This window comes from Cataglyphis hispanica, chromosome 13 (assembly GCF_021464435.1).
Source record: "Cataglyphis hispanica isolate Lineage 1 chromosome 13, ULB_Chis1_1.0, whole genome shotgun sequence".
NCBI lineage: Eukaryota > Metazoa > Arthropoda > Insecta > Hymenoptera > Formicidae > Cataglyphis > Cataglyphis hispanica.
Window position 1 is genome coordinate 3,015,901 of NC_065966.1, and position 27,352 is coordinate 3,043,252.

At 39.6% G+C, this 27,352-nt stretch overlaps 2 protein-coding genes across 7 annotated transcripts in view; one reads left to right on the forward strand and one right to left on the reverse strand.

Annotated features, from left to right (window-relative positions):
- LOC126853913 (RING finger protein 17-like) overlaps positions 1 to 27,352 on the reverse strand; it is a 133,500-nt gene that overhangs the window by 25,688 nt on the left and 80,460 nt on the right. The window contains exon 1 of one of the 6 annotated variants that reach the window (XM_050600090.1): positions 11,617 to 11,818. The exons of the other annotated variants lie outside the window; for them this stretch is intronic. The gene's annotated coding sequence lies outside the window, so the exon portion shown is untranslated. Of the gene's footprint in view, positions 1 to 11,616; positions 11,819 to 27,352 lie in introns of those variants that run through there. 6 annotated transcript variants of the gene reach the window in all.
- LOC126853984 (uncharacterized) overlaps positions 1 to 27,352 on the forward strand; it is a 51,600-nt gene that overhangs the window by 17,138 nt on the left and 7,110 nt on the right. The window contains exon 2 of the mRNA XM_050600294.1: positions 20,851 to 21,042. Coding sequence (XP_050456251.1) covers positions 20,851 to 21,042 — 192 coding nt within the window. The remainder of the gene's footprint in view (positions 1 to 20,850; positions 21,043 to 27,352) is intronic.

Genomic DNA, 27,352 nt, shown 5'->3' on the forward strand with positions numbered 1-27,352 from the left:
AGATCGAATGCGATCTTTTGAGTAATTCCTTTTTCTATTATTATCCTATGTTCGCGTTAGGATTTCAAGAAACTTCGTAGCACGAGGAGCACGTTTTTACGCAGCTCCATATTCTAAGCGGAGTCGCAAAGCATAAATTCGTAAAACAAATAGCAAATAGCTAAATTGCAAAAGTAGTAACGCGGAGGAGATGAGAAACTGACGCGGAGATAAATTGAGAATAGGAAACGCGACTATGCAATATAATGACAACGCGGCGCAACGTGAGATACTTCGCTATTAATGTTACCGTATTATGACGTTAACGAATTCGACGTGTCTTTTCGTTTAACTTGTCGGATTCACATGTCCATTTTGCGTTATGTCTTATTGCAAAAGATCTGTTGGATAATCGATGAAATAATAGAAAATGATAGTCACGGTGATCAATGAACAGTCGCAATTATTAAACATATAGAAAAGTCAGCGATCTAATAAAATAATATAATAAAATAATAAAATAATATAATAATAAAATAATATAATAATATAAAAATATAATAATAAAATAATATAATAATAAAATAATATTGAAATGTGATAAAATGGGGATATTATATAATAAAATAATATAACCGACATATACACAGCGCGATTACTCAATTCGTACACGTTGGATATTGTGTCGAATCGCAACCTGAATGGTTCCACGAGTTTCTCTGAAACCGTAGCGATTCACTTACCATTTCCATTTCTCACACAGCGAAGCTTTAACGTCCCATTTTAAACATCGCCCACCCAGAAGGAAACCGATTGTCTGTCGAGACCAGTTTGGTTTCTCCCCTTGTTTCCATTCCATTATTGCCTACCCCTCGAATAAAAGGTCGTGTTCGCGCGGGACTAGCTGTATGCCAAACAAATACGAGGGAGAACGTCGACGACATCGGCATCTAATGTCGTCGTCGTCGTCCTCCCCCTTGAGGATGCCGCGATCTCAGCAATGAGCATTTCTCTTCTCGCAGGCATGGCTTGTGTGCCTGTAACCTGTTGCTCCGTTCTTGAATTTGTCTACGTTAAGCCTCTCATCGAAGCGACGTATACACGTGTATATGAATTCGTTATTAATTCATTTCCGAGGATTCGAACATCGCTGGGAATCCGATTAGCACCGCAGCCGCGACCGCGCCACCCTTAAGCCCAGCTTCCCTCATCTTCTCTCTTCGCTTTATTGCTCCCTCGCTCTCTCTCTGCGGTTTCGTCTTTTCCTCGCGGTTTTGTGTGCACGCTATTCTGTATATTCTCGATACGGAGCGAAGACCGAAAATCGAAACAATACCGAGAGAACCGCAAAAGGAAACGAATGTCGGAATTTCGTTCGTAAACTCGCGGCATCCGCGAAGAAGATTGAGAATTGCCGTTGCGTAATCCGATTAACATCGCTCGATCCAATCGTCTCTCTTCCTCTATTTTTCTTCTCTTTTTAATCAATCCTCTCAGAATCGCCCTCGCGAGGGACTTGTTTATCCTAAAATTACGAGCGTGATATGAGCTGAAAAAAAAATTTTAAAAACACATATTCCTCTAGTAGGATTACGGAAACACCATCAATCTATTCGACGAAATATTTGCGAAAAACGTGCGTTTCATCGTAGTTTCGAAAGCGGAGTGCGGCTTAAATTGCAAACAGGATCAATTTGCGAGATTTCAGTATGCAAAGAAGACTTTAATAACACGTCGGCTTCGATGTGTGTGTGCGTGTATACGCGCGAACGCTATAAAAGAATTTTTTCGTTATAAAAAAATTTCTACCAGGATCATGTCTCGCGTATTTTTCGCTAAGCCTTTTCGGGATATTAGTAGACGCGCGTCGCGAAATTTCATCGACAATAAAGTCGGAGCTGCGCAAGAAGACACCGGATAACATTGTGAAACGCGTTGCCGTGTCAAGCAAGAATTTCGACGCGAACACCGACTCTCTCCTTTTCGCGCTTCGCAAATGTGGACGAGCGAGTCACGCTTTTTGTCGCCCTCGAGGAAGAGGACAAGAGAGATGCCGGAAAGCAAAAGCGTACACCTGTGGACGAGCCGAACCACGCCTCGTCCACAGGTGTACGCTTCGATCAAGGCTCCCAGATTTATGTCCTCTAACGTCAATTATAAAGATTTCCGACTTTTGTACGAGAGGCAAACTATCTCTTCTTCGACAGGGAAAACGATTAGATAAATTACAAAATATTTTGACGTTTTAATAAATTTTTTACATATTAAAATAATTAATGCAAAATTTATTTATATATTGTATTGTCGTCGTATGTGTGTGTGAATATATAAAATATTTAGTCAAATATATATAATTCAAAACATTCAAATAGAAATTGTCAGCTATTTACATTTTGTAGGAAAACCGCCGTTTTCTTATTTCAGAGCAAAATAAACGTAGCAGGTAATAATCGATTAAATAATGCATAAATGCATTCTAATAAATAGAAGAACTTCTTGTTACTAGTTTTGTACTTGAATTCCCCATAAATCACCTGTGTGATAGCTTCTGTTCCGGTGGGAGAGACGATGCGTACAGTTTGACCAGTACATACTTCCGACTAAAAACCCTCGGCAATTTATCACACGGTGAAATAATTAATCGCTCTTCATTCCCGCCAATACAAAAGACAATACAATCCAGACAATACAAAATCTTATCGCCGTAGTGATTATATCCAATTTACGTCCGTCGTAACGTAAATCAAGGAAAACAGATGGATAAGAATATTAGTATCGAAATTAAAAAAAAAATATTTAACCCTTTTATTTAACAATTTTACACTTCACTGTCTTGATAAATAAAAAAAATCGTAAGTCAATGTAAAATTTAACGCGGAAAAGATGTTAAAATCTAAAATTGTGAAGGCACATTTCTGACACTTCGCCCATTGCAACGTAAAAAGATCCTGGATAACTTCGACGTTTATATAACTGTTCACGCTCCTGTCAATACAATCGCTAAAATTTCAAGCACGGCCGCGGAGATAAGCATCTGCGATAAGCTATCGCGAATCGACACCTTTATTGCAAACAGACGGCAGTTATATGGCTCGCCTCCAGACCCACCAGACGAGCAGTCTCGAGCGGAAAATGTCCGGCAATGGTCGTCTGTATCTACTACGGCGCTGTTGCAGTTGCATGCACATCGTTTCACGCTGCCGTGCAATGACTCCGAAGTCTCTCCTTTTTCAGCCCCGAGAGTCATTAAAGACCGACTACGTGTTCGGTGGTAAGGAAGGGGAAAGGAGGGCGTACCGAGAGATCTTATATCATCTCGTGATTTTTACGGCTTTCACAAACTTACGTCGTTTCTTTCGTGGCTGCGAGGGGATTAGTAGAAAAGCTCGCGGTCGGACCCCGGAGTCGATTTTGTGTGCAACGGGTGTCCGAAAAGTGTTCCCGGAAAGAATGAAAACATCGCGATGACAAAGCGACCGCGAGAACTTTGGCCGTTTCCGAAACAGCGGTGATTGATCTTCGGTGATTTATCCTCCAGAAGCATATATCTGGAAACTCGAGAAATAATATTTTGCTCGAGATATACCTCTCTTGCGTGCAATTATTCAAGGATAAACTGCAATTATCTAAAACATTCGTGGCGTTTGAAAGAGATATCCTTAAATAAATCTCTACTCGTGTAATCTCGACATCGCAGTTTAAAAATTTATTAAATTTTCCTTATGAGCGTTGTATCTCCTAACTTGTTTTCATCGGCGATAAATTGTTATCCGATCGTCAGGTATTCGCGAAATTATCCGCTTCTCGGTCGGGATAATTGACACGGCTATCAAACAGTAACGTCACGCGATTGTTCGAATAATTATCCTCCCGTCACTATCCGTTGCTGCGCGTGACTGCCATCGATTAACCGATAATTCGAGCGCGATCATCTTTCGCCTCGCGACTTGTCAAAACGCTGCGTGTAAAAAGAATCCGATAAGATAGAACCTATCAAAATTCGCGTAATTGTGCTCGGACTAACACTCGCGTCTGGATAATTCGTATCTGATTCGCTGGTTTGGCCAGCTATTTACATAATACTCGCTAAATTCGAGCGGATAGCCCCCGCTGGGCTGCTCCAGAGTCTCTAATTGGCGGTGTAAGCGAAAGTACTTAATACAGTCGAAGTACACGAGGCTATTACCCTCGTTAACATTCATCGCTTCTAAACTGACCGCGCAGTTAAATCCCATATAACCGTCTCACATAATACGCGGAAAACTACTATATGCCGTATGTTTATTCGCGCAAGATCTAAGATTGTAAAATATAAGACTAGAAAACAAATACTCGAAAGCGTGCATTTTTTTCAAACATCCTAATCCCCTTCACATAAATCATATATCACGAATCGATTGCGCCGGAAAAGGAAGATTATCTGGATTCGTTATCCTAACGGAGGAGGATGCGGGGGAGAAGATAGCATCAGAATTTCGCTCGCGGCCAGCTGCGCCCAATCATTTGGAGCGCCGTATATAACGCGATTTGGCAAACGACACACGTGTCTGGGCGTCGTCCTCGTCCGTGCGCGAAGGTTTTTCTTTGTTATGCATATACGCCGTAATAAGCATGCGCGCCCGGCTGGCAGCGCGAGCTGCATTATGCACGCGTCGCGTGAAAATAAAGAGGGGGAAGGGAGAGGAAAAAAAAAGACACCGCGACGACCTGCAACCAAATGAAGTCGCGACCTGGGCGCGACCGGGTTCTCTCTCTCTCTCTCTCTCTCTTTCCCTTGGCCCTTTTTCCTCGTCCACCACATCCCAATTGCCATGCCACGTAGGTTCTCTCTCCGTGCTCGATCTCCATAACCCGTACACCCCGCTTTCGCTTACGTCGCGAGTCTTTTACCCGGCAATTCTCAGGAAATATACGCGACAGAGAAAGCTCCTCCAAGTTCCGGGCGACAAATCTCACAGCATCGTCAAACGCGCGAAATTTTTCTTCGTTTGCTCTCCACACTCGTTGCCTCGCGGAATAAATGCGAGGCTAAATGTAAAAGAAAGGGGAAGACAATTGTGAACGACGACAATAGAGGAATAAAAAACCATGAAACGGACGGCATCGGAATTCTTGCGCGAAAAAAGTCATATGTCATTTTATAAACAAAGCACGTTTAATTTTCCGCGTATAAGTTTCCACGAAATATGTATTATTAATCAACTAATCTGCGTGATGAGATTTATGTGTGAACGAGTTAACCTTTCATTCCGATAGCTATCTTGATACGAGGTCGTGACGATAAATGAGGTACGGATACTGCTTAAAGTCTCTTATTATCGCGCAAAGAATGATTAGACGGAAATCTTCGTGAAACGCTACGATTTACCGCGACAATTTACCTTCACAGCGAGAGCAATATAGCATCAGGCAGCTCCAGGGTAGAAGTCGAAGTTATGCGAATCGTTCATCTCGTTAACAACACCTGCGACTTATTCGCAGGTGTTGTTAACGAGATGAACGATTCGCATAACCGTGCGAGAGGAATCAAATTTGAGCATACAAAAGGCAGAGGAATGTTCATTGAGGAAGAGAGAGAGAGTAGAGAGTGAGAGACACATCCATGGTTCTCGCGTTGCAACGTTACTGCGATCTTTCACCGCGCGTCCAACAACATGAATTGTGGATTACGCAACGCCGGCACGTTTACGTAAGGTTTTAGCCGCGAGGTTCTCTGTCAATAAACCGGCTCATCTCTCTTTCACGCGTGTATTTAAATACGGATTTGTTGAGAGAATACTTTAGAAGAGGCGACACGTTTCGTGAATCTCTCGCCTTCTAAGTAAATAAACAATTATTTTTATAAACAACTATTTTTCTTAGCATTGCAAGAAAAACGATGTTTAAAATGATGCGAGACGCGCATTGTTAATTTTCAATTAATATTTTCTATCGAAAACATTTATCTCATTGTCACCTCAAATGACGTAATTAACTTTTTGCATGTTAATTGAGCGGAGTTTCCGCTATTAAAGGTAACACATGCTAACAATGAGAATCTTCCGGTGGAGAAGACTAAGTAGAGAGAAACTATTCTCCGTACTGCCAGGGGCTCTATTTCCTTCGTGCCATTTAATCTCTAAAATAGCGATTTACACTATTAGAGCAACTATTGGAGAAGTGGCCTTATTACGCATTCTTGATCGAAGAAAATGCTAGCTAGTTCGCGCACCCTTAGAAAATCATGAATAATTAGACACACAAAATTACACAAAAAATTATTTTATAAAAAAATTCTAAAACTTTTTCGTCTTGATAACAATGTTCGCTTGTTGTTATTTTATTTTAATTAATATTTTTTTTTAAAGGTCGACCTCTGTTGAAAAAAATTCATACCGAATTATTATATATCACATAGAAATAAAAATATTGATAAATAAAAAATTTCTGAATGACTTTCTGATTTGTCCCGAGATAATTTCTTTAATCTAATGGCTGGAATTATTTATTTAAATTGTCAATAACTATAGAACCAAAAATAAAATGTCACTCTTAATAATTTACGAATTCTTATAAAATGATACATCAATTTTATACGCACAAACCCAATATCGTCATTTTCTCTCCGATACAAAAATATCGTCCCTACACACGAATATATATCGTTGAAATGAGTGAGGATGGTCTGCGCATTTAAAAAAAAATTTTTTTGCGAATGAGAGAGAAAGAGAGGAAGAAGGTACACTGCGGCAAAAGCGAAGAACACAGAGATTTGCATTACACATCGTTACGCACCGCGTGACGAGCTTGCCTTTGAATCCCGCGATACAATCCCATTTGGATGCAATGTTGTTCCATTCTTTTTTTCCCCAGAGGAGACACGCGCGTCTCGCTAATGCGACTCGTGCGCGCACGGCATTGCATTCGATGCGTCGCGCGCCGTCTGGACGCATTGTTTCTTTTATGACACTCATTACGCCGTATATGCGTAAACCGCGATACATCATGTACTTAATAATTGCGAGCCATAACTTCATTATATAAAATAGCGGCGGCTATAAGAGAACATTCCGCCTATTTATACAGCTTATACGCAATCTTTGGAGATTCATAATTTCTTGAGATAAATATATTTTTTCACTTTTAAGATTATATTTTATTTATATGCACTATATTGCATATAAGTATGTTTTAAATCGAGCTGAATTTAAATCTACTTATAAATGTGGCGGTATTTAAAATAAATTAAATAATTTCAAAATATTTAATAAATTTCTCAGATCGATTTTGTGCGAGTGTGAAATGTCAATTTTAACGAGACATAAAAAATTCTAAGGAATTAAATCAACGCTCGCGATTATTCGATCCAGTCGCAACATTGATGAAATAAAAATTTACGAAATAAAAATACCATTATCGTGGAATGTGATAGTTCACCGATCGATAAAAGCGGCGCGAAATTTTACAGTGACTATAATGAGACTCTTTCGAGTTTCATTATTCTGCGAGCGAACCATCGCGTTTCTTCATCGCTCGAAAATGGAGGAAGCGTTTCGCTCGCTAAGCGGAAGACGTGTATCCTTTGTCCAGAAACTCATTGTCGTTTCAAGGATACGTGGCGGGTTCCGGCGTTTCCCTTGCAGCTACGTCGACAACAGACGAAAATGTCCTCGCGGATTTCGATTCCGTGGCGACGACGATCTTGATTACTCCCGTCTGGTGTCGGTATACAAGTAGAGTGAGAGAGAGAGAGAGAGAGAGAGAGAGAGAGAGAGAAAGAGGTAACGATAGCATTCTCTCCCCTCTATTGACATCGTCTCTATCGCCCGCGGAAGAAGTAAGTGCATAATTCGGTAGCCGATATTAGGTCTCATTGTTACTAGATTCGATACGCTCGCAAGCACGCTAGCCGATAGAGCGTGCTGATAGGAACGCGTAAGTAAGGAACATCCGACAGAGTGAGAGAATAATAGTTGAATCATACAACAGGAAGGAAGGAAACAGAACAGGAAGGAAGGAAGGAAGGAAACAAGCAGAGAAGCAAAGTCGTTTCTCGAGAAGTGGAATTGACATTTGTATGCATTGCGGCTCGTATTACAGTACAAACTCAACTCGATCCAACACCTTCTCTCTCTCTCTCTCTCTTTCTCTACGCCTCCAATTCTCACCTCCTATTCCGTGATTACTGTTTTCCTATGCCGTCTCGGTCGCTCCCACAGGGAAATCGTGCTACGTCGCGCCGTATTTCTGTTCACGTCCGTATGGATGATGACGGACACGCGCAATGCGATTGGCAAAATCGACCTAGTTAGTTTAATGAAAATTATGCAAAATCGAATATTTACGCGCGAGATATTTACGTCTTCTTTCACGAAGGGCCAATTCGGGATCAGGAGTTCACAAATATGTTCCTTTTGCAATTTATTCTTTCCTTTTTTAATTAATAGATACTTCGAGATTAAAACACATTACCATGCGTGTTCTCAGCCTTATTAAAATTATATAGCTAAAGCAAATTTTAGATATAAATCTTGAACAAGAATACATTCAGTGTTTTAGAACGCAAGATCGTACAAATACATGAGTCAATAATATCTTGATTTGATACTTTGTCGTATGAATAAAATAAAATGATATTAAAGTGCCTCGCAGAAAAGTATCGTGTCTAATACATCACTCGCCTCTCCCTACCACCTGCTCTCCCAGACTTTCCCCGTTTTTCACGAGCTCTCGTCGAAGTCCCAAAAAATACGCGATGGCGTCAAGGGAGACGAACGATAGGAGTGTTTGATCCTTAAATTCCTCTCTGAGGCGCGCAAGAAGGAAACCGTTGGGACGAATAAGTATTCTGTATTCATGCGAGCTTACGCGAAGCGTTCTGCTCAAGCTCCGAGCGAGTTCTTGATCCAGAGATTCTATGGAAACTCGGAACTGTGATGGTAGAATAGAATGACGAGAATATAATCCTCAAATAAAGAGATATATAATACTTTGCATAAATTAGCGTTTCGTCAAAATTAATTATAGAAGTTATTTCAATAAGTGAAATAAAAAGCGAAAGATCGTTTCTGCGGAAAAACATTAAACTGTAATTAACTGCGAATGGTGAAAAATAATAAATAAAAAATAATATCGAATATTTCATGAAATTGAGATAACAAGAAATAAAATAAAATGATAATATTAATTAAAAAATATATACTTTCTCAGTGTGTTATTTAAATTTCGTAATAGATAAATGAGTACGTAGCTGTTTATTCCCGCTAGCCAGTCGCGATTTCACGAGAGAAAATGACGCTGCGTGATAAATAAATCGATTATTTTTTACGAGAGTATACGAAAAGAAATATTCATGAATTACCGAAAAAGAAAAAAAATTTTTGCATCGTCGTGCTATCGGTTGCATTACCAAAACGCGGACTCATTACCGGAACACCATCTATCACGCGTAGACCGGCAACGGAGTATTCATTCCGGGTGATTATTCCGGGGGATAAATCTTCGTTGCCTCGTTTTCCGCGACGCTCAAGGTAGTCAAGACGCCCCGAAGGTCAGGCGCAGCGCGCCTTCCTTCTTCTTTTCTTTTTTTGACGGTCGTTTTTCGCTTCTGCCGCATATATGCAAGGCACACTTTAAAAAGATGACGTAGCTCGGAATTGATGGCCTGATCGCGCTTTGCCGAGTCACCGACAATCGTTAGATGAATCGCTATCCGCGAAAATTCGCGAGAGGTCAAGAGATCGGGTTATTCGAGAACTCTTCTGAGGCTTCGAGTTTTCTATTCCTGCAATCGTTAGTCTATCACGCGAATAAATTATCTACTGTCGCGATTAAAGTGCAAAGTCACGCAACGTCGGCGATACGCAAGCCGCGTAAACGTAAACTCACGCAATCGCTCAAGCAACGAGCACGTGAAAAGACTAACGATGTTAATAGTAATCGATGTTTTGGAATATCGAGAGGTTAAAGCGAACTCGTTGAAGCTATGCATTTATAAAATAATTTAGAATCAGAATTTTATATAAAATATTATAAAGATTTTTCAAGAAGAATGGATAAACCAGAATTAAATTAAATCTTAGAATCTTTGAGAATATTTACCAGGTCATGTTTATGTATCCAGAAAAAGAATTTGTCAATTTAAATAATTATTTTAATAAACAATATGAGTATTAAACCTGCTAGAATAAAATTAACAAAATTGTAATTAATAATAAAAGAATTAAAAAAAAACAACATAAATTTTAAGTAAAATAATTTATCGTTTTCCGACTAATCGAATCTTTTTATTATGACGTGTGACTGCTAAACATAAAATTTAGAATAAAATATTTAGAGAGAGAAAGACATTTTATATAAAAGTATGAGGGAAGCTACAGTTCTCGACATCTATCTCCTTTTTCGCTCAAAATTATTCAAAGTTTGTATCAAAAATTTAAATTTGTTTCACCATTTGGACTTGCCGTTTTTATAACAGTGCTACAATAAATAAATAAATAAAAAAATTTTAGAACGTCCGATCATGGCGTGACGCTGAAGAGGATGTCGTGCCTAGCGTTCATGTTTTTAACGATGTCATTCACGACGAATCGAACGGCGATACTCTTGCGAAACGGTACGATTAAAGTCAACAGAATTCACTTGAATAACGCTCGTCATTAGAAAACGGTTCCCGTCACTGTCACGGTGAACGCTCCGAACGCGTAATCTTTTTTATATAATAGAAATTTATATAATTATATCTTTATATCTTTTATATATTAATATATTATATAATATATTAATATATATTTAATATGTTATATCTTTATATAATAGTATAGAAATTTTGTTGATGTACTTTAATCAGACGAAATAAATAAATAAATTCTATTTTTTTATTAAAAAATTTCAACCGGCCTTTTTATACTCATAAATTTTGCGATCATATAATGTAAGCGTACGAGTCCGCAAATTTACAAAAAAGCATTTGTCAATTACATTCGATCCGATGAATCTATCGATGGCGAATTTGTAACACTTTGTTTTTCGAACTTTGATTCGCGAATACTCGCGAGTATCAATAAGACTCGCTGAAAAATTGCTTAACAATAAGATCGCGTTATATACCTTGATGAAAAATAGGACGGACGTACAGAGAAATCGCTAAAAAGAGAAGAGGAGAAGGTTTATTGGCGCCGCGTGATTTTGTGCGAGAAACCGCTCATATTCCGCATATATGTGCGTGACTTTGCCCAAAATGACTTGTTATTGTCAATGTAAATCACGCTTCGACGCTGAAGCACTACTCGTTTCGCTTATTTTTGTTCGGTATTTTTTATCCTAGAGATTCTGCTCGCGCGCATTCGTACGTGGGCGTGTTTTCGCGCTTCTCTCTCTCTCTCTCTCTCTCTCTCTCTGTTTTTTTACAAATTCGGCCTTATTGATTTCTACATCAAACGGCTTATTCTCTCTTTTTATCATTTCTCGTTTCGCTCGCACGTGCTCCTCCCCTATCCGACTATATGCACTCGCACAGAGTCGTTGCATCTCCATGGAAACCGCAAATTAAGCGTGCGGCGTAGAGTAACGGCAGGTGAATCGGTCCAAAGGGTGAAACGAATTTTAAATTAAAAGCTCGCACGCTGGCTAACTTCTGCCGGCTTCGACTTAACCTACCGTGTGCACGTCGAAAAAGCTCTCTCTCTCTCTCTCTCTATCTCCCCCTCTTGTCTCTTATCTGTCATGTTTGTGGCGCCGTGTTGCCTCGATTCACTCTCAATTATTATATGATTGCATCCTGTTAGAGGAAAATGCCTCTAGTAATCTTGCCGAGAACCACGTGGCACAAGGAAATATCGACGAGAACCGGAAAAAAAGTATAAAGGCGAATTGACGGGAATAAATCCCATTCATTCGTCAGCCCCGAGCAGACTGATCAACTTGTTATGAGTTCTCGACTTATATGTCAACAAACCGTAGACCAATGTATCACGGCTACACGAAATAAAAACAATAATATAATAGAAATACAGACGTAAATATTGTCGCTATACATTCCGATACTCAAAGACTCGTCTAAAATAATATACCCTAATATAAACTAAAGTTTACTTTGAACGTGCTGTAATATGTAGCCTGATTTTTTTATCAAGGTTTATGGCTCGTTTCGCAATATCGTTTAGAGATACCAAGCGCAAATGTAATTCCGGCAGATTATCTCTCGGCTTCTGAGTGACAGAAAAAAGAAACGGCGATTACAAGTTCTTCTCTGAAGTTAATGATAAAAATTATGCGCAAATTTAGAAGGAATGAGTCTCTTCGTCCGGAATTTTTTTCATCGTGTAATTATTTAAAATAAAAATATTGAAATATAATCATTTTCAAAATTAAAGAAAATGATTTAAAACAGATTGAAAACTTTACATTTAATTTTTCAGCAAAATGCGAGATTTTAAAGATTTATTAATTTATGTAAAATCAATTTTTCTATTAATTCTAATTATGTTAAATATTGTTTTATAAAAATAAAATTTAAAAACAATAAATCATCGAAAAATAATATGATTTCGAGTAAATAAAAAATAATACAAAGTGCCGAGGAGTTTTTTTGAAATAGGTAGTGTCATTCTTGTTATCCGATGAACGTATTAATAAATTATTGAAGAAACTGCGTTATAACATCCGCTATTTTCTTATGGAAATTTCACTAATTATGGCGACGCCGAGGAAAACTTTTTCCGCTGAAAGTGACGGCATCCGAGCTTCTCTGACGAAGAGTTAGTTCGAAATCGTTGAATTGACGTAACTTTGAAACTTCGCGAACGGTCTCGTCATAACAGCGCGTCACTCTTTTCTTCATGGAATAATTAACGAAACTTTCGAGTCTTCCCTCCGATAGGGCACCTACACCAGGTGTTTAGCCGACATGTACGTTTTTGCTGTCCGTATACGTGTCGTCCTTCTCGGAAAATCAGAGCGTCGGACATTGAGATATTTTAGGCAAATGTCGAGCACGAGGATCAGGATTTGTGTTGGAAAAAACGACCTAATTTCAGCAGGAAATATCGCGAGCCTATATATTTATAGTGAATTTAATAAAAATTTAATAAAACTTTAATTTATCTATTGTACATTCAGGACGGAGAAAGAGAAAGATAATATTAAAAATCATTGCAATAATTATCAAAAACTATTATAATAAAATACTAGTCATTGTGTGTTTGTTACACTACCAATCAGGATTTTCAAAAAGAGAAAAAGTTGTATATATCTAACGGTATTAATACGATAAGGATCTCCATGCATAGTAAAGAGGATTATGCAGCTAACGCGCGCATACACAAAACACAAGATGTTATTGCCACGAGATAATGACCACAATTACGCCGAATACTTTCTCTCTCTCTTTCTCTTACTTCCCCACAAAATTTCTGGGAAAGAAGGCGGTAAACTCTTTTGTCGGTGATTTCGAAAGTGGTTACAACGGCGCATGCGAACTGCACTCGTTTTACTAAATGCAGCGCGGCTTCACTTATTCATGTGTCGGCGGGCAATTAATTATAAGGCCGCCGTATAATACACAGCGGGCGATAAAAAATTGAAATATTGTAATAACTCCTAGAGAGAGAGAGAGAGAAAGCGCGCAATGAATGTCGACACAAAGCGCGATACGTGCCTAGTGCGTTATTCACGATACGCTTGTATGTACATGCAGTTAATGCGATTCGTTCATATTAGACTAGCGGCTACCGTATATTTTAGCGAGATTAATGAGTCCAAAATATGGAAGAGTCATTAATATCAGATCGTTCTCTACGCGCGCGCGGCGCCGCAGTTAAGCGATTTTTTCCCCTTCCGCTGACGTGTCCATAAATGTCATTACGCATTTAATAATAACGCACTATCATTATGATTTATCATGCGCCATAAGCCGCCGGTTGTTCGCCCCGCGAGCGGAATTACGTAACGCAAGAGTGAAAAGAATCGAAAAGATCCAGTAAGCTATAATTATGATTCAAAAAGTTCGAGAGAAACTTGGCGTTTAACGATAAAGATTCAAAGATTAGGAATTTTAATACCTTAAAAATAAAAAAGATAAAAGCATCCTAAAATCCAGAGCGTTCAACGCTAAAGATCCACGGATGCGGAAATCTCGAAATTCGCATCCTGAAAGATCGAAAAATTTTTCGATCGTCTTTTGATCGTTGTTCTTCTCGTTCTGCGGTAAAATCCATCCGACATATTTCGACATATTCGATGCATAAAAGCCATCCTACGCTGGCGATCATCGTGCCGGAAAACCTCAGAAAACGCGTGGAACCAGAAAGAGGAAGGAATTCTTGGCAGTCGGGCGGTTCGGATCGATTAATTATTTAACAAAGCTCCCCTCCCCCCCCTCCCCCCTGCGCACTCATCTCCTTCTCCCGCACATCGCCCACCTTCCTTCATCCACGTCCCGTTGCTCTATCGGTGTGTTTAGCCCCGAAGCAGCGTCCGCTCGTTCCGTCTATGTTTCCATCCCCTGCAGAATCCACCCTCCTCTTTCTACCTTTCTCCTTCTGCGCGTCAGCTTCCCCGCGATCCTGCCTTCCCCCCCTCTTCTCCACGCCCCCGGTCTGAAATTTCATCGTGAACGCGAGAATCGTAACTTCGATCGCACGCAGCACTGCCCTCGGCTGCCGTGCCCCCCGATTCGCGCGGGGTTGGTGTTGGTACAACAGATACCTACGTAATTACTTTCCCTTTGATGAGAAAACTCGCGATGTTACGTACGTGCGCACGCAAACAGAGAGGAGCGGCGCGTAAAGAGCGATGCGAGCTATAACGGAAAAGAAGAAAAACGAGCTTAAGGTATGACAGCAGTGAAAGAATATCTTATGTTCAAAGGAAAAAATAATTTTATAAATTTCTTCGAAAATATGTGTGATAGACAAATAAAAATAAAATATATATTGATAATTATATACAAAAATCATCTTTAATGATTGATGTTCGTAATAATCATAACGATACCTCTATGAGAACGTTTCAAGTGTCGAAAGTGCAGCGAGATACTTGAAGAAGTAACTCGCAAGGGCCAAATATACACACGGCGGAACGATAGAGGCCCGGGAACCGCAAAGGACCAGTCAAAGAAGGGAGGCGACGGCAAGTCGGGAGGGTTGGATCGGGGATGAGACGGGGGCGCGATATGGTAGGGGCGCAGGATGCACACAATTAAATGGCCCGATGGCTGGTGGACGAGACGAGGGAGCACAAAGGCGACGCTGTCCGTTCTTTGCGCCGTTAAAAAGCCCTCCGTCTAAACGACCATGAGGAGAAAAGATACTTCTTCCTCGTCGTCGCAAACACCGTGCGGCGATCTCGCTCGTTCGATCTCTCCCCCGTGTCTCTTCTCCCTCTTTCACGTTCATATTTTCTCTCTTTATCGCCCGGTCGTGCATCGGTAGGAAGAGAACAGGAGAAAGGTAAAAAGGGAGAATAAAGAGAGATGCCACTCCTCTCTCACCGCTTCGTGAATTTCTTCGCGTATATACGACAGAAATGGCTCCACCTTCCACCATGGATGTCTCGTTTCCGGGGTGACGTCCTTTAGTAGAGTCGGCGGCAGAGTCGCGGTCCGAAGACGCGATACACGTGAAATCATCTCTCTCGGTCAGATCAAGTTAATATATACGAGATTTCATGGCTCCCCACTTCCTCCCCCCTTTCCTCCAGAAGATTGGGATCGAGTTCTCTAGCATCAATATACATACTTTGAGGATATTAAAGAGAGCCGAAAGAAGCGGGCGGGAAAGGGAGGGGGGGGGGAAACGTGCGTCGATAACACAACTACTGGTTAAACGAACACCTTATACTCTTCCCTTCCTCTATTCTCGGGATCCTTCTCCTCATATTTCCTTGGTAGGTTGCTGCCGTTTACTATTTACTGTTTCGCGGTCATATTTACTACGATTTATCCCCGTGATTTATCGCGCTTACGGTTTCAAACCCCTTTCTCATGGTCGAAAGTAACGACTGTGTGTTTTACGATAACGATACTTTTTGGATTTTTTTTATTTGTAACGTAATGAACAGCAAATAAATTATGCTTTATCTACAAATATCGCTAATTAATAAGTACATATTGATAATACAAAGTTGAAAGAGATTTGTCAACTGCGTTTTATGATTATAAATTAATACTCGTTTATTTCACCATTGTAAAGTTATATAAATATAAATAAAAAAAAATATATATATATAATACCGAATTATAAAGCCTTCCTTTAAATTGTTCATCTTATATCGATTATGTTTATAATCCGCCGATCAGAATTCACAAACCGAAAAATAGCCAGTCGTTAAAATGATTTTTATCACGTATGCGAGAGCTCCTAAGATGCGCAATATGTCATCTTTCGATCTACATTGATATACAAGGATACTACGGTATTTATTAAAATAAGATTGCATAACCATAGAATCATTATGTGAATAATGCAAAATTTCTCATATAGCGAACTCTTTTCCTCCGGCTAACAGAAATTTAAATTATAATTATGGAAATCAATTTCCTTGTTTTAATTATAATAATTGTAACGGCAAATTCATCCAAACACATTTCTGTGACTTTTCAAGATTTTTCAAAGTCGCAGAAAGTAAACACAGACTTTTTAAATTACGTCAATCGCAGTGTCTCTTCTCAGCGCGAGAGCAACGACGACAAGGCAATAATTAGGCCAGGCGAAAATAAGCCAACTAATAGAGAAACGCGACCGATCGATAGTTCATTATCACGCGCGGAGACAACTGGCCTTCGGCGAACGGCTAGCATCATATTCCGATTTGTCTTTCGGAAATAGAAATTTTTTTTCGAATTCACAGTCGTCGCCGATGCTCCTCGGGGCGGACCTCGGTCGAAATTGATTCGCGTTTGTTCATGCATGCATTATTACACATCCCTGCGCGATAATTTAGTATCGGATCGAGTACGCTTGATATCTACTTTTATGCCGCCGGTTTGCATCGAGCATTTGATAATTATTCGGCATTCAATCAGACCGGCCGAATAATTACATCTGTTTATCCGTGGCATTTAATATAACAAGTGTTATTTGAACTCACGCGCCGCGTATATTTTATCGCGAATGCATACATTAACATTTATTCGATATCGAAAGCGCACATCACAGAGAGAGAGAGAGAGAGAGAGAGAGAGAGAGAGAGAGATGTGTGTGTGTGTATCTCAAGAAAATTGTAGATTTTTTTTTCCTTAAGACTGATTTCCGTGTAATATCGTGTGACATTTGTCAGAATTAATAAATAAAACTCGACTACGGGCTTTACAGTAACGAATCGTATAATAATAATAACGCCCGAGGAGGTCACGTTATTCGTACCATCATACATATTTAGCGTCCTTTGAAGCCCGTGCAAGGAAATACGTTGCTCGGATAATGAGTGTGCATTCCGCTGCATTCGCTTGATCCCTGCCTGTGTTCGGAGTCCCGCACGTTTCGATGCACGCGCGTGCATAATCGGCGTCACGCGCGGATAAATGCGAATTAGCGAGATATCGGTGTTTGTAGTCATTGTGGAAGGCATTCCTTTTTTTCTTCCGCGCGAACGATACACGGCCGGCACATTTCCAACATGGAGAGAGAAGAGAAGACGCTCTCGCGACAAAAAAGACGATTATATTTTTTTTTCCATTCTCTCCTCCCTGGCACTCTCCCTCCTTCTTGCACATTTCCAACACGGAGAGAGAAGAGAAGACGTTCTCGCGACAAAGAAGACGATTATATTTTTTTCCATTCTCTCCTCCCTGGCACTCTCCCTTCTTTTTGCCCCTTGCAATTTCTCTCTGCGTCCATCCCGTTTCCCCTGTTTCTCTCTCTCTCTCTCTCTCTCTCTCTCTCTCTCTCTCCCTCTCTATACTTATCTTCGCCCGTTGGCAAATTTTCATACGGCAGTGCGATATTAAAGCGCCCGTTTCCCTGGAATATTTGCACGTCACAAAACGCAGAAAATAGTTACGTCGCGCGACTCTTTCCTTCCTCGCTGCTTTCTGCTCCTTTAATGGAAAACGGAGGCGGACGGATGGATAGACAATATTTATTATACTCTGGAACTCGATCCTCCTTTTGCGAGCGATATATTTGCGAACAATGTAAATACATAGCTGGCTGAAGTTACGGACGCGCAATTGTAAAACTAGCTGAAGAAGTAACGATAATATACTTGAAAGATGAAATATTCTCGATGCCGATATCTCGTAAAGTAACTTCTCTTTCTGTCGTCCTCCGCCATACAAATTATTGAACGAAATGAAATACGAATTAACGTTATTACGTCACTCGTACATTTATAGGATGTAGAGATTGCGTATTTTAGAATGATGCAAACAACGAATAATACGATAAGAAATGACGCGTAAATTTTCATAACCATAACGATTATTTCCCTGCCGTTATAGACACGAGCGTCGTGTTCCGAAAAAGTGGGAGTATATTTTATTAAAGCGTTGAACATAGCACGTCGAACGTTTGCACGAGAGGAAATATTTCGCGGTATTTAATAATATTTACAGTTTTCGGGTCGCGCGTAACATTAAAATCGCATTTTACGCGCGATCGATCGCAACGCGATTCGAGGAAAAACACGAAAAAAAAAACGCAAAAAAAAAAAGAAAAAATAGCGGATGTATCGCGTCAATGTGAATGTCTGATTGCAAATCCCGCGCGTGCGTATGTATTGTTCCCGCGCGCGAATTAATCCGCGGCGGCGTTTTGATGCATAAAGTTCGCATGGTCGATGAGCCATTAATTAGCTTCCGCGGCACGGATACGACAGCCGGCATCAAATAGGATGAACATGCAGGAGGCTTCCGCGCAGATTTTCGTAAAACCGGAGTGTTGTCTCGATCGTGTTACCTCGCGCATATAATCCACTAAGGATTCATACCGCGATTATGCAGTTGAATTTATCGCGCTGATCGTGAATTTGCGCCTACACTTTATACAACTGAGAGCTCGACTAATCGTTCTGTATACATATAAATAAATACGATATTGTTGTAGGTGTCAAAATTTCATTACTTACATTAATTACGGACTAAACATGAAGATTTTAAAATCTCGCGTTTTTAAAATTCGATATTTAATTTTAATTTCTACATTCGCAAGTATTTTCTGAATTATTTTTACAAAAGTGTATGATCCTCGTCGGGTTTCCTCGGCAACTTTTCGTATTAGCAGCAGCTACTTTTATTCTAAAGAGAGAGACTGCAAGGTTTTCCAAGCTTGACCCAGTCCCCGATCGAGACAAAACTTGGTCCATTCACGCCACGAACGGCGCAAAGTTTCGCGAGATATATATCTACGCGGGAAGAGGGCCCGCCGAAGTTTTGCGGCCACCATCGCGTCCACTGTGGACCGATATCTACTGCGTTATTCACGATATATTCGTATAAACGGTCGATGCTACGTACTCCGCTACGTACTCGGTAAATGAAATTAACACGCCTCGAGAGTCCTGTGCTAATTAATTTCAGGCGCGGCGACGTCCTCGTTGTTGAACCCGTTGTCGCTCGTTTCTCCACATCGAACCGATCATGCATTTCGAACGTATTACCGGATGTTTGACGTGCCTGGTAAAGACGCACCGCGGGGCGTGTATAAAGCGCAAATGTTTCGAGCGCGCGGAGGAGGTTTCGCGAAAATCCCCGCGAACGACATATTAATATTCAGCGAGGATGTACGATAGGAAAGAATCTTGCGAACAAAATACATCTGCAAATACCGTATCGTATGCAATACCGGCGGTGGTATTACGCAGTCATGTTTTTCCTTCCGGAGGAAAAACAAGCAAGCGGCGTGGACAATATCGATTAAACGTTCCTCCGCATGAATTAAAGAGACTGTAAAAATTTGTTTATCTCCAGAGGCATCCTCCCCTGACGGTCGACCGCATTTTCAAATGATTTAAATTTCAGATTGCTCAAATGACCAAGCCCCCGGAGGCTGCACACGACGCTTCCTTCTCTCTCTCCTTTCCGATCCGCTCTTTCTCTTTTCGCATACAGACGAGACTCGTCAGGAAGGAAATAACAGTAAACATCATAGTAGAACTTCAATCATGTGAATTAGTATGGAAAGAAAGGCGGGTGGACAATGCAATTAGAAGGAACGCAACTATAATCACGTGGCACAACAAATTTCGGACCTAGAATGCCTAAAGCTCCTTCATTAAGAGGCCTTTATTGACGTCACATCAAATTCTGACATCAAAAGCAAAAAATTATGTACCAAAATAAATTAGTTTTTTCTCCCACACGTAACTACCATTCACGTTCAATAGTAAATTGATGAAATATAATAAAGTCTTTTTTCTCATTTGGCTGATAAGTAGCTTCAAATCTTGATCTATTATCATAAAGTCTATTGTCTATTTTTGTTGGAAATATGCTGGGATATATGCAGATGAGAATTATACATATGCATTTATTAATGCATGAATAATAAGGTTTCCGTTTATTTTACCGATCTATATTATCAGACTCGAAAATACGAAAAAAAATTAATTTAGTTTGCGAGGAAAAAAATAGTATAATTTTTCACTTTTAAAATTATAATTTAGTGTCGACTTCAATGACCAAACAAATTTTTTTTAATATTTAAACATCAAGTTTGTATAACGCTATAATATATTATAAATCTCTTTTAATCATAAGAAAAATTAATTCTAAAGATTTTGAAACTTTACAAATTTAATCATAGATAAATTATAAAAAAAAAAAATTTGACATATTTTAAACTTCATAAAATGTATCATAAAATTTAAAATGCACTAAATACAATATTTAAATGGTGGGTTTTTAAATTTTTTTGATCATCGGATGCATATTATAGCTGAATGTTTCTTTTACAGATGGTACACGTGATGGTCGGGGCGACAAAGTATCGAAGCGAGCGAAGCAGCTCGATCCCGACGAGGACGATTATTATTACGATGATCCGGTGGACGAGAGAAACAATCCGACGAACGAAGCGCCGGCCGTGCCGCCCGGATTCCTGAGCCCGTCTGTGCGCGCGTACCTCGATCTCGGTAAATCGATACCCGGTACGTATATAAACAAGATCATCTCTCGCAAAGTTATCCCTTTGTCACTTGTGGACCCCGCCGACCGATTCCAGTCGACACAGCATCACACCTCGTTTTTTCTCTCTGTGTATATACAGTCTCTGGAATCCGTTCCTGCCCGTCTCTTTCTTTTTTATCTACCCTCTTTTTCCCACCCTCTCTTACCTCCTACCCGAATGTCGCTCTTTTGACATCAAACGCGCCGCATAAAAAATCGGACAACTCGAGAAATAAATAAAACTGAGAGCAACAACATTACACATTGAAACGAGGATCCACTATTAAATTCGCGAGGAACTTGTTAGGGAATATGATAATGGCGAAATGGAGAAAGCACAAAATATGATGAAATAAGAGGAAGAGAGAGAGAGAGAGAGAAAGGAGGCAAGTCGATTGCATTAGATGCGTCTTTCGTCGAACGCGTATCTTCCGTATTCTCGAGCAGGAAATATTTCACGCTCGACGGTGCCAGACTGCGAGAAATGTGAGGAACGCGGAAGTTACGCGCGGAATTGACCCTTTTCTTTAAAATATCGTCTGCAACCAGTTTTATCCATAAAGAGGGAAAATGCCGCCAAATCCATAAGAAATATGCAATCGCGCATAACAATTGAAGAATCTAATATATTCGTTCGTGTAATCATCATCTTGAAACGGAATTTTATGCAAAATGTTTTGTATCGCGACTGAAGAAAGATTTTATTAATCTACTCTCTGCAGACACAAGCTGACATATACAGGATGGGCCCAAATGATCCGCCTAGACTTTGAGATTTTATAGGAAATTTAATTCTGAATAAGAAGTTTCCTATAAATATGGATCGAAAAATGCTTAAAAAGTTAGCGCGCAAAAAACCTCAAAAATCGCGGTTATTTCATATATTTTTACAAATATCACAGAAAATAGCGTTTTTTTTTTTTTAACAAAGAGTACCAAAACAAAAATTGTAGAGAATTAAATTATCTTCGTAGTCCGAGGATACGTGCCGTTCATGTGAATGAAACCTCAGGTCGAGCGCGATACGCTTTGTCGGCTGCGATTATATAAGATTTGCCGGCCGCAAATGGATGGGATTTAAATCTAGACGAAGACGCAATACTATCGCCGGCGTTTATGAACACCCTTCAACGGGTAATCCCGCCGACAATAGAACGGTGGAATGAGGAGGAAGATGCCAAGCGCGCGAGCGGAAGTATATAAGGAAATACGTAGCGCGCATATCTCGACGAGCAATAACTTATCTTCCATATCCGCTTCTTATACCCCCCTTCCTCCCCTCCCCCTCCCCCTCTCCTCTCCCTCTCAGCTCCTGTGGTACTCGCAGTTGCATCAAACGCGTTCAAACCGAGAAACTCGTTGAATACGCGCACCGCCGCCAAGGAGAGATTCCAGCAGCAATTTTGCTGATATTCCGCAGCTTTCTCTCCACAGACGAAACAAGAAGGGCCCACAGTAACATCCCCCCCCCCATTCCTCCCCCTCTTTTCATCCCTTTCTTTCTCCTATCGTTGGTTAACCGGGCTCTGTCAATTTCTCTAACGCGTTTCTCTCTAACGTCTCTCCCGAAAGTTTCTCTCGCTTGATCTCGAAACTTTTTCTGTGCTCTACATACATCGACGTAGATCGATATGAATTTTTCGATTTATCGGTATTTTTAATCTCTCGCTTGTCTATCTTCGCCGAGCAACCTATTAAAGCTCGCTGGTAACTTTAATCGTATAATTACGGCCGTTAGTAGCTTGCGCTTATACGCGGTACCCCGTAGATTTTTATATATTATAAAAATAAAATTGAGAAAGATTTTTATATGGTAGACACGCGCGGCGTGAATCGGAGGCACCTATGAATCAGAACAATATCAGGACCATAAATTATGGACTTTAACGGATTAATTCTGCTTGAATTAAATACTGCCGATTTATCGATGATCACTTTAAAAGATCGCTCAAAGTCTCAAAGTCTCAAAGCCTTGTTCAATGAAATTATCAACTATTGTATATGTTCGTTTTGATTAAACTATATTTTAATTAAATATTTAATTTATATTTATTATTTAATTATTTATTTATAATTTATTATTTAATATTATTTAATTAATCTATATTTAACTTATATTTTTTTTGTATTTTTAATGATTATAAAAAAATAATAAAGAACGCTTCCTGATTATATACTTCTCAAAATTTACACGTCGCGTTATATGTATAATGCACCGTTCCGTTGTCTGCCTACTAGTATTCATCGTGGAACAAAGGTCGCTTTCGTCTCTAAAAATCATTATTTTAAGGTAACAGCATTAGCGGCATCGTAAATTCATGTCAAAGTAATTGAACGAGAAACGCTATTAATCTCGACTTCGTCAGTGTGACGCAACCGTCTTCCGGCATGCTTCTCTATTTTAAAAAGAATTTACAAAATTATATAAAAAAAAATAGATCCATTCAATGCAAGTTAACAATTTCTTTCTATGATTAAAAAAAAAATAATAACAAATAAACGAATGCGTAAAGAGCGATATCGTGCAGGCAAGAGATCCGCGGTGCATTCGTGCGATTAAAAAAAAAAAAAATAAAAATAAAAATAACAGCTTATCGTGAATCGTAAAGAGCAAGCGCGCGTTCGCGACAAGAGACAGCTTAAGATTAATATTGGAATATTTTGGAATATTTTTAAGTTCTAGAGGCTTAGTCTCAAGTTACCGCGATAATCTAGTTGTGCTTTAAACGCGCGGTCGTATCGCATTTAAGCACGAGCATTTATGTCACTTTGTGCCATTTAATGGGTTCTTTGAAGACTTGCAATTTCAACGCTGACCTCGTAATGCAGGCAAGCGAGCGGCATTCTCTTCGATTTTCCTCGTTCGCTCTTCGGAGGGCGACGTCGGAGCGCGCTTACTCGACTGTCCCTTTAGCCGATCGATCGTAAAATATTTGTAGCCTTCGGAGGGAAAATTCCTATAATGGAGTTTGCACATCGCGCCACCGGAGGGTAGAGAGGCTACGCCGGCAGGGCAACTCTACATCGTGTGTACGTTACACGCGATAGAAGATGTCGACCAAACTAATTTATAAGCGTACTCGTATATAACCGACACGGGGTGCGCATAAAATTTATACGTTAAATTAAATATAAATAGAATCATAAGTACAGATTGTATAGGGTATAGGGTACTCGTAAAACTTTAAAATAGAGAGCCAGTATTTATTTTCGGCTCCGCCGCGAGGATTTACGCCCGTCGTCGAAACGCGAATTTGCGTATACGCGATTAATCTGCCGACCATTGTTCTACGAAATCTGATTATTTGATAACGCGTTAAACGTATTCCGCCACGCGATTAAATCGATCGCACTTTCGCTGTAACGCGCGAGTGTTGCGCGTTTAAAAATCCCTAAATGTTCTATAATCGACGGTGCGATAATCGTCGAGCGATGATAAATGTATACATAAATATGTATCGGTTATAAATAAATCCATGTCGCATTGTACAATATAGAAATAAAATATGAGAGTTTTTGAAAATACAGACATCCGATGAAGCGTAGTTGGATATTATGAAAAAGCTTTTAAAGTGCCCGATTATTTTTAATACTCTCTGCGCGCGCAAGGGAAATAATCTAATAATATTCCTCCGATATTTAGCAGATATTTCAATATGAATCAGGGATAGATTATATCGGCGCAGTCATTTTCCTCGAGCGATCCGATAAATGTGCAGCGCGATATCAGCCGTGAATTTGAGAAATTTTGTCAGGCCGATGGCGTGAAATTCCGCGAATATCCATCGATGACAGACGAGACCTTCGACATCAATCTTGAAGCGGAGAGCGACAGCGTCAACGACGAGCGTCGTCGACGACAACGACGATGATATCGACCCGCCTTTCGTCAACACGACGAGGACCGATTAGCGTTTGCAAATTCCCAAACAATGCACGAGGAATTTACGACGTCGCGTAGCTCTATCGTAAACTTCGGTGTGTCGGCTAACTACCGTGACACCCTTCCGACAAGGGCTGATCATGCCCCGCCCCGAAGCAGCTGAGTTGTTGCAGGGCGCAAAGGGAGCGAGAAGCCGAGTCGATGGAGAAAATGGTGTAACGAGAGTGACAAAGGCGGGGGACAAAAATAACGAGATGAAACGCGAGAAGATAGAAGAGTAAAAATAGCGAAAGAAAATGAAAAATAAATTTTCACGTTATATAGAGAGCTTGAGAATAATGAGGTGGAAATCTTTATCAAAAAGACATAAAAATTATGTCATATGCATTTCGTAGTATATAATAAATATTTAAAATGTTTGAATAATGGGTATGTAACTTGATAAGAATGAAAGCAAATTTAATTTAGATCGAAAACGTGTGTAATGGATATCGCGTATTTTTCTACTCTCATATTTTATGACTTTTAGATCTATTATTATTATTTGCTGCCAGCGTTATGCATTTTACTTATGTATCCGATATACATGTAATGAAAAATTCAAAGAACATACAAAATAACTTTCTATATATTTCGTTAATAAATGCCGTTTGCTTTTTCTTTTCTTTCCGATATAACGCAGAATAAAATCATCCGCGGTCGAAGAGCGAGAAAGAAAAGAAGAGTGAATAGCAGCGACGTTGAATCAATATGGTAACGTAAATGTATCTCATTGACTTAACAGTTCTCAATCTCCCGAAGGGTCGTATAGATGCGAACCCTCCCCCCCCCCCTCACCCTCCGAATTTGAACTCTGTATGCCATTCTCGGATAGAATAATGAAATAGTCTAACCCCGGGCGAACTCTATTCCAACGCGGCTCTTCTCGATGTCATGGTAGTTCCTGCGGAGCTGCGCGAACCAAGCGAGAGAAAGAGAGAAAGCAAGAGAGGCGAAAATACGGGAGTCGCTACATGCGTCTCGGTTGCACCCCTAGACTTTTCCTCTTCCTTTCCCGCATTTCCTCTCTCCTTTGCGTATTTGCGTAAAACTAACCAGGTACGTCTTTACGTGCATTTCATGACGAACGGACAATGACGGGGAAAAAGGAGTTAACGCGTAAGGGAGATACGGAGGGGCGTACAACGGAAAATGGAGATATGGTGAGAGAGATGGTGGGAGAAGGACGCCGAGTCCATTAGAGTGAGATGGACGGAGAGAACAATACGGGTCTGGAGGGTAGTTGCAGCAAACCTCGTCCTGTGCGCCTGGCTGACTTTATGACGATGGTTGGCACAGTGAAACGTAAAAGAGAAGAAGACGAATATAGTGTTGGGAATGCAGAGACAGAAAGAGAGAGAGAGAGAGAGAGAGAGATTCGCGCGCGATTGCAGATCATGCGACGACGAAGCCTCATCTTTCATCTGCGAAACGCAAACGTGTAATTGCCAGAACGAAAACATTTCGCAGACAAATTTATTAAAGAAATATTAGATGAACAATATGTGTAGGCACATATATAAGATATAATATACAATAAATATTTATATATAATAACTTTATAGAGCACGAGAAAAAGACTACAGATATACATTGTTTACAGTGCTTCAAATGTTTTTTTATATCTTTTCTAGTTTTGTATTTGTTTTGTATAATTTATAATAAAATAACATACTTTTTATTTCATTCTGTACAATTTATAATTAAATAACAATAAAATAATAATTTGTTTTATACGTTTTATGATTAAAGCCGATTTTAGACAAACTATAATTTGCAACAAATTTTATTTAATAAATGTGTAATGTAAAAAACATTTAAAGAAATAAAATACATACATATATTTATAAAATAAATGTTAGGACACATTGTATAAATGATGTACATAAAATCACAAATAGAAGTTTGTCTTGTCGCGAATTATAAATAATCGAAAGCGGATTTAAATAATGATTTGTACTTGTTTTATACGATTTATGATTAAACAATGATTTATAAAATTGATTTAGCAAAACGAAAAATTAAACTGTCAAATGATATATAACTCTCTTTTAATATCAGAATTAATATGAAAAATTCACAAAAAACGCGTTATTATCCTCTTTACGAGAGGAACGACGAGAATCCTCGAATGTGCAATTAATGCCATGCTGCACTTTCGCATCGCTGAAAGAATTAATATCCCGCTCGTAGGACAAACGTGTTCAAAGTGTAAACAAACGAACAGCTGGATAATCACAAGGAACGGATTGTTTAATCGTCTCGGTATGATTCGAAGCCATTTCACGCTCTCCACCTCATTACGCGCAATGCAATTAGGCTCCAGGCTTAGCTCGAAACGTTCCCATTGCATAAGACAACGCTTGATA